Genomic DNA, 13,316 nt, shown 5'->3' on the forward strand with positions numbered 1-13,316 from the left:
GTTTAGAAAGCAGATCAGACAGAAAACACTCTCTGCTGCCTCAGTCACTCACTCATTCAGTGTACCAATGAATTCTTTATTACTATGTGCATGTTGGAGGAGAAAACAGCTGCTGCTGATGACACCAAACACTGCATGAACCACAGAGTAGTGGGGGCTAGACAAGCAGGAACTGGAGCATAAGAAGATGCAGTATCTGGAGTAGAGCAGGTCAAGAGCCGGCTACAAACTTGAAGCCTCATATGCTGCTTTGTAATTTTCAAACATTTTTATCTTTCTTTTTTTTTTTAAATGGTGAATGATAAATATTCCAGCTTGCAGTGTGGATTCAACTGACTTCTATATTTGAATGTGGGCAAACAAAAGAAATGCCAACAACCCAAGCAAGCCTAGTTAATTCATACAGGGTACAGAGACTGTGTCTGGCAGAAACTGAAACCTCTGACCCATGACTTCCTGTCAGTAACTGGTGCTGGACCCTGTGGGTTGAAGAAGATTTTTTTCCTCCTTCTGAAAGTCAATGAGTCATAGCTCCAGTGTTTTCATGCTGCTGGGGCAAAGCCCTCTGCCCTAAAATGTGTCATGGAATATTCAGTGGAGTAAAGAGGATTCAAAAAGAGAGACGGTGTGAAGAAACACAAAGACATATCCATATACCCGACATCACTGGGTCATTTCACTAAAATTCAACTTGAATTCTTTTTTAAATATCTTTTGAATCAGTAATTATTGGGGAAGCACAATTATTGTTAATGATTGATAACGATTGTGGGGTGGAGGGGCGTGAATTGGGGGCCTGCCAGAAAAAGTTTAGAGCATTACCACTTGCCACTTATCACTCTCTGCTGGTCCTATGAAAATCAAACTTTTTTTTTCACAAGTACATTAATTTGTGTCTGAATGTGTCTGAGTACAGTTACTTCTTCAGTAAGCTACTATAATATGTCCAGAACGAATGGTTATTTTCTTGTGAGGCAGCGCTGGGATTTCCTTTATATCTGAATGCCATCAAACGCATCACAGCTCCGTGGACCAGCACTAGTGTTGTAGCTAGCCTTTCGCTGAAGCTCGAAGCTGCCGTTTAATCACAACTTTTACTGACTGTACATGCCACGTGCTGATATTTATACGTCCTACAGATTACAAGTGATGGGCGAGTGTTACGTTTTACTCTGTTTAAGAGAGATAAAGTTATTGTGGTGTTTTAGTTTCTACAGCAGTGTTTATTGTTCTGATTTTATCTGATCTGAAAGTGTCTGCTGCCACCGAATGTATTTTTAAGCCTGCTCACTCTGAAATACACCTGTCTTAATATTCTGGCTGGGATAGCTGTGGTCAACTTACACGTTTCATTTTTGCTATTAAACTAAAGGCGGTGCGCTGATAATATTGTGGCTTTTCTTTATCGGTGGAAGCTGCGTGAGCAACTGGTGAACACTGTTACATTAACTGTGGAAGTATGTTTTTGTGACATGTGGTGTGCGTGTGCAGTCTGGTTGCTGAGTGACATAAATTAAGATCTGATAGTGATGCTGCTATAGCTGCTATAATGCACCGTGGTGTGCATCTGTGCTGTGGTTTTTAAAGATCGACTGTCTTGATAGTGTTTACGCAGTAGTGGATGATTTGGCTGTATCAGCATCCATATGACAACTTTGTGCGTGTGTGTGTGCGTGTGTGTGTGTGTGTGTGTTCATGAGGAGCCAAGGGGTGGGGGTGAGGTGTTCAGTTCTTTACTGATGGCCATGACTGAAACCCCACAGTAGGCTACTGCGTCCACCTACAACCAGGGCTGGGAGGGTTACTTTAAAAATATACCCTGATAAAGTTACTAATAAACTATAACTATACTAATAAAAAGTTGTCTGGTCCATAAAATGTCAGAAAACGGTGAAAAATGTCCAAGATGACGTCCTCAACTATCTTGTTTTGTCTATAACCCAAAGATATTCTGTCCACTGTCAGAGATTAGTAAAGAAACCAGAAAATATTCTCACTTAAGAAATTAAAATCAAAGAAATTTGACTTTTGTTATTTTAAAAAATGATTAAAAATAATTAATTGATAATCAAAATATATGTAGATTAATTTAATAGTGGATTAACAATAGAAGAATCGTTGAATCTCTGAGTGTTTTATGTTTGTTGTTAGGTTTATTAGTTTGTCAAGCTGCTCCTTCACTTGTGGTGTCTGTTTTTAAAGGAACAGTTCGACATTTTGGGAAATACTATAATGTCCTTGCATTGAGTTGCCCGTATTCAAAGTTTGACAGTTAGCTAGCAGCTAAACGTCGCCAATATACACAAGGTGTAACCTTCACCTTTTTTGATGATAGTAAGATAGGAAATTGACATCACATGTCTGTTTGTTAAATATGAAGCTACAGTCTGCAGCTTGTTAGCTTACCTTAGCACAAAGACTGGAAACAGGGGAAAACAGCTTTCTTGGCTCTGTCCAAAGGCAACAAAATCTGCCTATAAGTACCCCTAAAGCTCACTAATTAGCACGTTTTAACTTTTTTCTTTATCCATACAAAAAGCAGAGTGTTAAGGCAACACACTGTGGACTATTTCTTGGCAGATGCTGTAAATTCCTCAAAGTTACTGTTGCCAATGTTATTACTTTGCTCAACAAAGCTAACTCTCCTGGCTGTAGCTGAATTTTTACCCTGCATATACTCTTGAGAGTGGGATCGATATTCTCATCCAACTGTTGGCAAGAAAGCATATTTCTCAAAATATCAAACTATTCCTGTAATACTCCCTCAATATGTGTTTTACTGCTATAAAAAGCTAAGATTTGCTTAAATCAAGTTAACATATTTGACGTGTTCATGCAAACTCTCCACAGTCAACCTGTCATTCTTCTCTCCATAGAACTAAGAGACATTCTAGAAAATATTAACACCTTCAGTGACCATGTTACTGTCTAAATAAATGAAACATCACAAATTATAAATAACCACATCAGTTATTTATTTTCAGAGGGTAAAAAAAATCTCTTACCAACATCAGGATTTGAAGAATTGACCATATTTGACATATCTTGTTCACTATACACCTCATCTCATGTCATCATGAGGCCAGAAAAAAAAACACATAGCATTTTATGTGTAAGTCCAAGAACACCAGATTTATCTTAAAAGGTTAAATAAATCATAATAAAGTCTCACAAGATAGGCCTACATCAGCTGTGTGCACTGCCAGTGTTGAGTGTGCACTTAGACATGCATGTTTATAATTTCCTACCCATATCTACCTGAAATGTATTTACTACAGACCCTTTCTCTCGTGGTTGGTAAACATTATGATGTTTTTTTGTGGGCAGGGCTTGAGTGGAGGCAAAACAAATCCCTAAACACATTAGTTTGCACAACACAGCAAGTTTCATTGGCTTGTTTCTTTACCATGGCTGAAGAAAATCAGAGTTTTTCTCAACATGTACTGTCACTCATTCTCCAAGACTGCGAGTGTAGCTTGAAAAACTTCACATTACGGTCAATTAACACAACTAAGTTACGAGCATGTTGTGCCGAAACAAAGACCCTTTTAGACCCAGCAATGATTTAGAACAAAGGAAGCACTTTACACGTCTATTAGATAAGACAGGTGCATTGGAGAGAGGCGAGCAGACCAAAAAGTTGCAAAAAGGACTTACACACACTGTCTAACTTGCAATATATCATTTATTTGCGACGTTTCGGTTCTAGACCTTTTGCCTGATGAAGGTCTAGTACCGAAACATCGCAAACAAATAATATATATTGCAAGTTAGACAGCGTGCAGACCCACCAACTATATCATCATCCATCACTTTATTGTGGATATCGACATTTTATACTCCTATAAGATTCCTAATGTCAATGCGATCTTTAACTGAAATAAACGGCCAACTGCTGTAAAACCTCACAGAAAATGAAAGCAACAAACACAATCAGAGCAGGAAGTCAGTTTAGGCCCTGAATGACAGACCAAAACCAAGAAAATGGTGGCTGTGGTTGAAACACAGCAGCGATACAGCTGAAAACACAGATAAAGAAGTGAAAAAGAAAGCTAAAACAGAGCCAACAAAATACCATCAGTATCAGGAAAATTATGATGGGATTTACCTCAAAGAGCAGACATTCACAGCACAGCGCTGTGTTGTATCTTTTTATATAGATATTTATATTCTACCAAAAATGTTTTGCACTGGACGGGGGACTCTGCTCAAAAAGTATTTCCAAGAGGGTACATTATTGAAGAGTTGGAGAACCACTGCTCTACAATATCAGAAAACAGAAAAAAAAAAGATAGAAAGTTAATTTATCTGGACTGAATTCATTCATTTGTCAGGGTGACTCACCAAGGTTTTCATAATAATGTGAAATTGCTACTCTACCTGCAGTGAGAAAAACTTTCAGTGACCCACAGCCATGTGTGCAGAGGAGCTTCTATTGTTCAGCTTGAATTCATTTAAAACCAGTTCTACCTTGATGCAAGTGAAATAGATTCATCAGTCCCTGCAGCTGCACGCTGACTGATTTTTAGTTACACAGAAAGTGGTTTAGAAATATACTCCACTATACACGGTCCTCGTACCGCTGTTATGCAAGTTCACATAAAGTTCAGCTCACAGAGATTAAAATGAACTGGTTCACATTTTTTTCAAAATTCTCAACAGTCACCAAAATGAACTAGTGCATGTTCACTTATCTGTTTTGTTGTTGTTTTCTTCCTCTTTGTTAACTTCCTCCAACCAAGAGTCTACATAGTGATGTTATACATTATATTTACACATTGTAATTAATGTCGCAGGCCTAAAGCTGCTGGCAATTTCATGTAACTGCTTGTAACGATATTATTTACTTTTGGTCAAACTCACAGACACTCAGATTACAATACTTGTACAATTAAAAGTAAATGCTCTTTTGTTTGTCATTATCAGTTGTTATTCTGTCTCCACAATGACACTAATCTGCAAAAAAATCACAGGGAAAACATCTGAAGTAGGGATTATAAATAAGGGGAATCATAAATATATTTTTATAGTAGCAGGAGCACTTATTTAAAAAGACTGCATGTGACAACATGTGCTGGTGGTTAACTGATGAGAGAGGGTGAAATGAGTTGAAAAGGAACGAATCGTCAAATCTTCGCAATTAAAGAAATGAATGAAGTGAAAATCTCAGTGGAGTTGATGCAAATTGCATCAGTTCTTGGTGGGTTTGTAAAGCAACACTGTTCACTTTGAGCATAGTAATTTATTCCTTTGTTAATATAAAAATTAATAAGTGGAGGACAGTACAAATGTGAAAATATGCGAAGTGCAACAGTATTATGGCTATATGCTTGATTTCAATGCATTAAACATGATGTGCACCAGTTTTTAATAAAGCAATTTCAAATAAACTAGTAAAGCTCTTCCTAAACTCCAAATCCAAAGATTCTACCACAAGCCATACTTTCATTCCACTCTGTGTTTCCCTGACAAATTAACATTTATGTTTATTCATTCCTTCAGCAGATGCTTCTGTTCAAGGCCATGTACAAATTACAAATGAGGCACTATCCGAGCCACAGTAGATTAAGGGGGTGATTTCAGGAGCAAAGTAAGACATGGCAAATTATTTCCTTTTTTTAAATTAGAGGGAGAGCGTGTTAGGTGAGCAGGTATTCTCAGGAGACGTGGGTATTCAAGCAGTTTTTGAAAGCAGAGAGTGATTCTGCTGATGAGCCAGCACACAGGTTTGAGATTTTCTTCCTGCTATCACACTAACGGCATGATTAGTCACCATTCATTGGCTGATCAATTCGGCAACAACTTTCAATAACTGTGTGCCAAACTGAAGACACTTAGTGGAAACCACTCATGGTGATCACAGTGATCGAACACTCACAGTACCTGTCAAAAGTTTTTTCTTTATTTTTATTATTTTTCTACATTGTAGATTAATACTGGAGACATCAAAAAATGTGAAAACAAGGCAAAATATGTTTTATATTTTAGATTCTTTAAAAGCAAAAACACTCTTGCACAGTCTTCTGCTCTTGCAACCAAAGATTTAATAACACGGTTGTTTAAATCTTTGATTGCAAGTGCAGATGACTGTGTGTCTTTTTGCTCTTTATTGTCGACCTGTGGTCCATTTATGCACCTCTCAACATACAAGTGTGCAAAAGGTTTTCTTAAAAGTAGCCAACTTTTGCTTTGATGGCATCTTTGCATACTGCTTATAATCTGAAAAACATTTTGACTGGTACCGTATATGGATCAAAAAGCTTGGGACATAATCATTCCTGTACCATTTAAATAATTTGCTTATAGCAATCTGGACCTCCATAATTGATTATTAATCAGTTATTAAATTGTTTGATATTTTGATCATTAATTAATCACTTTGAGTCATTTATTAAGAAATAAATTGCAGCTTCTTAAATGTGAATATATTTTTTTCTTTACTTGTTTATGACAGAAGTCTGGATATTTTTAAGGTGTGAGCAAAACAAGACAATTGAGGATGTCTCCTTAGGCTTTGGGAAACACTTACTGACATTTTATAGACCAAACAATGATAAAGTGAGAAAACAATCAACCAACACTGTGAAAATCATTTTTTCAGCCCGATAGTAAACAAATAGTCCAATTACTGTGAAGAATATTAAACTTTGGTCTATTTTTTGACAGGAAAAAGAAAGTCATTTTCTCTAAATGAAAAACGTGGTCTTCTCTTAGCTCTGACAAACCGCAAAAAACAGCAGAAATCTTGTCAAGGCTGCTATTGATGGAGACAGAAAACAAATGGGCACAAGGAAAGCACCTGTAGATGAAGCCTGGTCATGTAATGGACCCTCAGGAAGCTCTTAGTGAGGGGAAAAATAGCAAAGCTGTCCATTTCATTACTTGATATTGATGTAATAAATGTGCAAATGTCAATTAGCTGATAAATTTAATGGTAGTCTGCATGAGGAATCAAGGAAAAAAAAACAGTCAGGAGGTTTCCACTGTACTTTATACTTACAAAAATAGAAAATACTGTGTATAAAAAAAGCTCCAGGCAGGCTGCAACTGTAAAACTACTGCTAAAATCTCATATTAAATGACTAACCACAAACAAAAACTTAATCTGCAGTGATCGAGTTCACAAAGTACGTTTGACAACATCTGTTGAATCGAATATCACCATAAAAAGAACATGTAACAGTATCTACTGTCAACAAATCCTCTTTGATATCCTGTTGCATGGAAAAGCAGCTGGTGTAACTGGGCATCACAGCAGCTTTGGTCCTTCAGAACCTGTACCAGGCTGCGTTTTTTTTAAGCTGACAGTAAGAAACAGGAACAGGATCCAATGCAAACGGTCAACAAATCCAAATGAATGCACCTCGAGGTGCCAACACAACATACAAATGATGGATTTTCAGTTATTTAATTGGACCCAGCAAAAGACTTCCAGTTATTAAGGTCAAACTATAAATAGGTTCCAGTAGTCGCTCAACTAGAATGACTCATGTTGAAAACAACTTCAAATGTGACATAATCTAAAAGGTACAATCCATCACTGTTATGGCCGTGGAGAGGGAATTACAATAATAAATGTCCTGTCAAGCTGTAAAGAGTCTGTGGAAAAGGCTAACCTTGGTAATTAAGTGGTGTGTTGACACCAGCCAGCATGTTAATGGCATCAAATGTTCAGTAGATGGCTCTCTGTCACAGCAAAATCTCTGCTCTGTATTTGACAAACACTGAGCTTACAGAGACACAACATTTGAAGAGTTAAGTTCTGTTTCATGCCCCTTTTCTCGCTGTGATTACAAGATAAATATATGTATGATCTGGTAATTGCAGGGTTTATTTTAAGGTACTTGTTTTCATATATAGAGCCCTGCATGCTCAGGTGCCTGTGTACATGTGATCTGCTCCATCTTTATATCAATAGTAGGTTACTTAGGCCTCCTGATCAGGGTGCACTGCTTGTCCCTCACATTCGACTGAACAAAAGGTCACTGTGCCTCTGAAGTGTCGGCTCAGACACTGTGGATGCTCTAACAATGAACTTCCTTTGGACCAAAAGCAGCTGAAGGTTGAAAACTGGCCTTTGTCTTCCCTTGTGCTGTCTAGTGTTTGTCAGAAGTATTTAAGTATTGATAGTTGTTTGAAATCAATATAATATTAACATTTCATAGTACTGAAAAATACCAAAGCTATGAAAACATGATTAAAGTGCTCATTCAAGACCTTAGTCAGTTAAGTGCTTATTGTCCTGACCATAATTTGGCTTGCAGCAAGACATGACAGTGTTCAGTTTTTGTACCAGCATTGTTTGCGGGTTGATCTATTTTGTTTGCAGAGAACTTGTTATTTTTTTGTTTGTTTTTTCCCCGTGGTATCAAAAGCAGTATTGAATGCCCTATTTTTATACTTGTACTGTGCTGAAGTTTAAAATCCGATATTGTGACAGCTTTAGTTTGTAATTACTTGATGTGTGCTGTTTATTTTTATTTCATTTATTTAATTTTTACTCAGTTTGTCAAAATAATACCAAACAAAAAGTAAAATATATTAGGAATAATAAAAAAAAAAGATCATCAGCAACACGTAAGTAACAACTGTGCAACTCAAATACCGTTCATGTTCAAAAGGGACCTCTGTAAAAGGAGCTGTACAGAACAAACTTCAGTGACTTACTAACTTACTGTTATGCATCATTATCACTGTCAATTAAAGTTCACACTTCATGATTGCAGCCCTGATATTCAACTCGCCAACAGTCTTTGCAGATCACAGAAAAAATCCTCCAGATCACTCACTCCCATGAGCGACGGTCATTATATGTAAACTGTGAGCTTGCAGACACATGAAAGATATCAAGCAGGGTGTGTCTGCATCAGTGACGGGCCGGGGAGTCATGCAACAAGCTACAGCCAATGACGGCACATCAAGTTTATTCTAGTTAGCTAAAAACTAAAGGCAGATGTGACAAAACATTTAAGTTAACTGGAATAAAAATGAACACGGTAACAATGTTGTGTTCTTACAAAACTAAAAAATAAAAACATACAGGAAATATCTTTAGTTTTAGTCAAACACACTCTTGAACTAATTGAAAATGAAAAAAAACTATTGAAAAATACAGAACTATAATAACTCTGGAGCAGACAGGCTGAGGGAGGAGAGGAGTCATGTAGGAGACAAGAAAAGGGCACCGGAAAAACAACCAGAAAAACCCAAACATAGAGATAAATGAGCAAAAGTAGTTATAAAGTAGTAGAGGTAGTTATGAAGTTATAAATTAGTTCAAATTAGCATCAGCTCCAGCAGCACTGACACAACGCTGTAGAGATGCAGAGATGTAATGCCACTTCTCACATATGTATTTTTGTGATAAAACTAGTTAGAGTAGACAGACTAGCCTGAGTTTCCTCAAATAAAAAAATCAGCCGTGTAGCGTGCAAACCATGACAACTTCAAGATTAAGGACCACAAGACAGGGAAAAGTGCAAAGTAGCCTAAAAAGGAAAATATTGCACAAGCCTTGAGAAATAAAATATAAACGTGGAGACCTTTAAAATAAGGAACGTGGTCATAAAACCATACAATCATGGTTTATACTGCAGAGAACACTACTTAAAGAACAAGCAGGTTGTTTGTGGAGTAAAATGATGGATGTTGGCAGGAAAAGAAACTTAAAGCAGGTGCTCTTACATTTTCTGGCTCTGAATCTTCTGCCTGAGAGTATTAGTTTTTATTCTGCATATAGAATAGTGTAGTGCAGCGTGAACAGCAGAGTGAACTGATGACTTACTAAGTCATGTACTGTGACCAAGGCTTTATGACATGTCACCAACTTCAGCTTAGTCCCTACTGCGCTCCTGCGTCTGTCATATTAATATTTTATCCCCGTCTAACACACGAGAATCACGCACATGAGTGACAGCAGTCAGAGATTACAGCTGTAATCCAATCAAATCAAAGGAAGTAAATATATTTAACAAAATGTGGGAAAACTAATGTCTTACTTGATCGTCACATTTCTAGATGACAAATTAGTCCAAAAGAGCTTTTTACATAAATCACAGTTCTGATGAATTTGAAGCAGTTACATCAACTTTGTCATATCCAAACACCATTACTATGGTTACCAAGGTCCCTGGAGGCTCCAGCGCTCTAAATATAAACCAGTGCGCTTGGTGATCTCACAGCAGCCTGTTAGTAATGGCTCACCTCTATTACAGTAGCTGCCCCCCTCTGGTGAGGTGCCAGCGAGAGCAGCAAGGTGTCATGGGTAAATCTTTCTGCTGCACCATCAAACTAAACCAAAATCAATGTCCGAGAAGTCCATTATGCCTTCATCTGGCTTCAAAGCGGTTATCTATCAATGGCCGAGCGTCACCTTTAATAACTGGTGGAACAGATGTATGATCAACCTAAAGTTTAATTCACTGAACACATCCTCGCTTTATAATGACATGACAGACCACTAAAAGAAAAGTAGTGATTAACGTATTTCACCATGAGAAGTAAGATTTAACTTTGCAAACTGATGGCAGAATAAAAGCATATTCATCCACTTATTATCCTGAGTGGATGAACGCGACTCAAAGCAAATCTTGAGCAAATCATTTTTGTCAAGCAGTATTTGAAAAATGGAAATTATTCTGTGCTCCAACAATGAACCATTGTATGAACAACCACCTTAAGAGGAGTTTTCTCAGAAACTCAAAGTTAAAAATGCAAATCCGTGGACAGAGTTTCATTCATGTCATCAGCAAGCAGACTTTTTTTTTTTTTTTTTTTTTCAGATCCCTCACGCTGTATCCAAACCGAACCCAAGAGAAACCAGCGAGAAATATCCTGCTCAAGTCCTTTCTGAGATACATTTTGGAGAGGAATGGTTGAAAGCTCCCCAGGGACCCACTGTTTGCCATTTTTTGGGGTATTTCCAGAGAAAATAATAAACAGATATGACAGAACCAGCTCGAGACAGAAGCACCAAGCCATGACAGGTGGTAATCAGTAATTAAAAGAAAAAGCAACTTTCATGATGAGATCACAGCATGAACAATTCACAGAGAAGAAGTTTTCTCTGCACACTTGTGAGTGGCAAGGTTGTTTATCTGTTGTTTATCTGACTGTTCCCATTTAATTCTTTATTTATGTTATTTGTTATTATGATATTTATGTTGCCACAAGGCACCTTACACTGTATTTACTGCTGACTGATACTTGCTTATTTTTGTACTTTCTGCAACTTTTCTCACTAAGTTCTTTATATTCCTGTCCATTTATTCTTTGTAAATATGTGTTATTATTAAATATGTAAATGTGTGTGAATACAAGGACCATTTGAGGATGATGCACAATGACAATAAACTTCTCAAATCCTTACTATGTTTTTGATTATTATTCATCTCCAGGAGAAAAAAGGAACATTATATCAATATTGAAACTGAAACTTTAGACAGAATATGGATCCTAACTCAAACTAAATTGGATTTTGCTCATAGGGACACTAATATATATCAATTTACAGCTTGTTTGTTGACACTGACTGAACACAGAGTTCACTGATTGATGACCGAGCGACTGCAGAATATGTGAAATTGTAAGAACAACAAGAACCTTTCCAGGTCACAGACGTGCCTTACAACTTATGTGACTATTAAAGGGATGATAGCTGATTTATTCACATAGAAATCATAATGATTATCAGTTTGATTATTTATGTGATTTGAAAAATATTAATATCATGATATAGGTTGTTTTGTGGTGTGTTTTTTTTTCTTTCTTTCTTTTTTTTACATGGGTGTACACACACTGTACAGATTGTTAAGCCCCCCGGGGTAAACTGTGATTTGTAATATTGGTCTATATAAATCAAATTCGACTTGATACTGATTTCCAGCTCTATCATGCAGTCCTGCTATGATGTGCTGCAATTAATGTTTATTCACATGATTATCAGTGTGCAGCTGAAATAGACAAAAAGTTAACTTTTGTACAAACATTATTTTAGCTTTTAAAACATGTTTGTGTAGGAGTGATTCCTGGACTCAGATTGAGTTTGCTTGAGGTGATCTTTGGTTAAGGATATATGTAAACAAAAACTCCAAGGCACTCCTTTTTAAAAAACATTTAAAATGCCTTTATCGTTGTGGTATTAGACCTTAGCTATGACAGCCTCTGCTATGACAATAAATGCTTTTCAAACTGTTTTAAAAGACAGTACCTTGTGATGCTTATGTATTATTTTAGCTTATTTGAGTATCTGTACTATCAATGTATGAAGTATGACAGCCGGAGGTTAAGGTTTATTATTTGGTATTCCTGTTAACACAACTTATTCACAACAGATGTCTACAGTATGTGTAACAAATGTCTGGGTACTTACAAACTGCCTCTTCTAGGAAGACTCAGCTCTTTCTGTAAATAAAAAGAGAAGAAGTATTAGTATAAAATAATGAAAACTTGAAATAATACATCAATTGTCTGGCATCTTGTGAACTATGCCTCCTCGTGTGCATCCCAGGAACACCGACAAGAGAGAGTCACTTCACACATGATAGGCTCTAACATTGAAATTCACCTGGCACATCCAATGCTGGTTAATTTCAGTCTTTATTATACCCAGATATTTGTGTTTTGATTTCTAAATAACAAGTAGAAAGCCTGTTCTTTGGATGCTATAAAACTGTAGTATTGTACCAGTATAATTGTGGTGTAGCCTCAGAAACACCACAGTCAATAAGGAACATTAAAACAACATTGGCAGCCCGCTATTCTGCTGCAGCAGCAGCAGCTTTACAGCCTCACAAACAGCCACCATATGGAAAGAGATCACAGAACAGGTGTGAAACTGTTAATATCCCATCCAAGAGAACTGGCAAGAAATTTAAAGAAAACATCTGGATTTAAAGCTCGTCACTTAAATCACATAAAACAGCTGAACTGAAAATGAAGGCCATGGATGACGGCACTTCCTGCCATCTATATACTGATGAGTCTGGTAAAAAGGAGTCTAGTTAAAAGGCATAAAATTCCCAGAAAGACTTAAAATAAACACGAGCAAATTTCACAAACTGTTCTGCTCATGTTTGCTTTTTTTCTTAGTTAAATAAATGCAATACTGTCTATATGTTGCTGAAGTAAACTGTAGAAGGCAGAGTTACATGAGGTCAGGGTTTAATTGCACAGAGAAAGCACCAACAATGCCTTCATTGATTTCTTGGGGATTATGCGCTCTCACAGGCTGGTTACTTAAAGGATAAAACTGCTGGCAAACATTTGCAATATTGCAAAGTCCTTGCAGTCATTAACCGATTTTGACCAAATGTGCG

General features: G+C 36.9%; 1 protein-coding gene across 5 annotated transcripts in view; it reads right to left on the reverse strand.

Moving 5' to 3' along the window:
• Positions 1-13,316, reverse strand: part of mast4 (microtubule associated serine/threonine kinase family member 4) — a 148,974-nt gene that overhangs the window by 57,587 nt on the left and 78,071 nt on the right. For all 5 annotated transcript variants that reach the window (XM_084745303.1, XM_084745304.1, XM_084745302.1 and 2 more), the window contains exon 4: positions 12,371-12,402. In XM_084745303.1, the coding sequence (XP_084601429.1) occupies positions 12,371-12,402 (32 nt within the window). The remainder of the gene's footprint in view (positions 1-12,370; positions 12,403-13,316) is intronic.

This window comes from Lutjanus erythropterus, chromosome 20, assembly GCF_056507025.1.
Source record: "Lutjanus erythropterus isolate fLutEry1 chromosome 20, fLutEry1.hap2, whole genome shotgun sequence".
Classification (NCBI taxonomy): Eukaryota; Metazoa; Chordata; class Actinopteri; order Lutjaniformes; family Lutjanidae; genus Lutjanus; species Lutjanus erythropterus.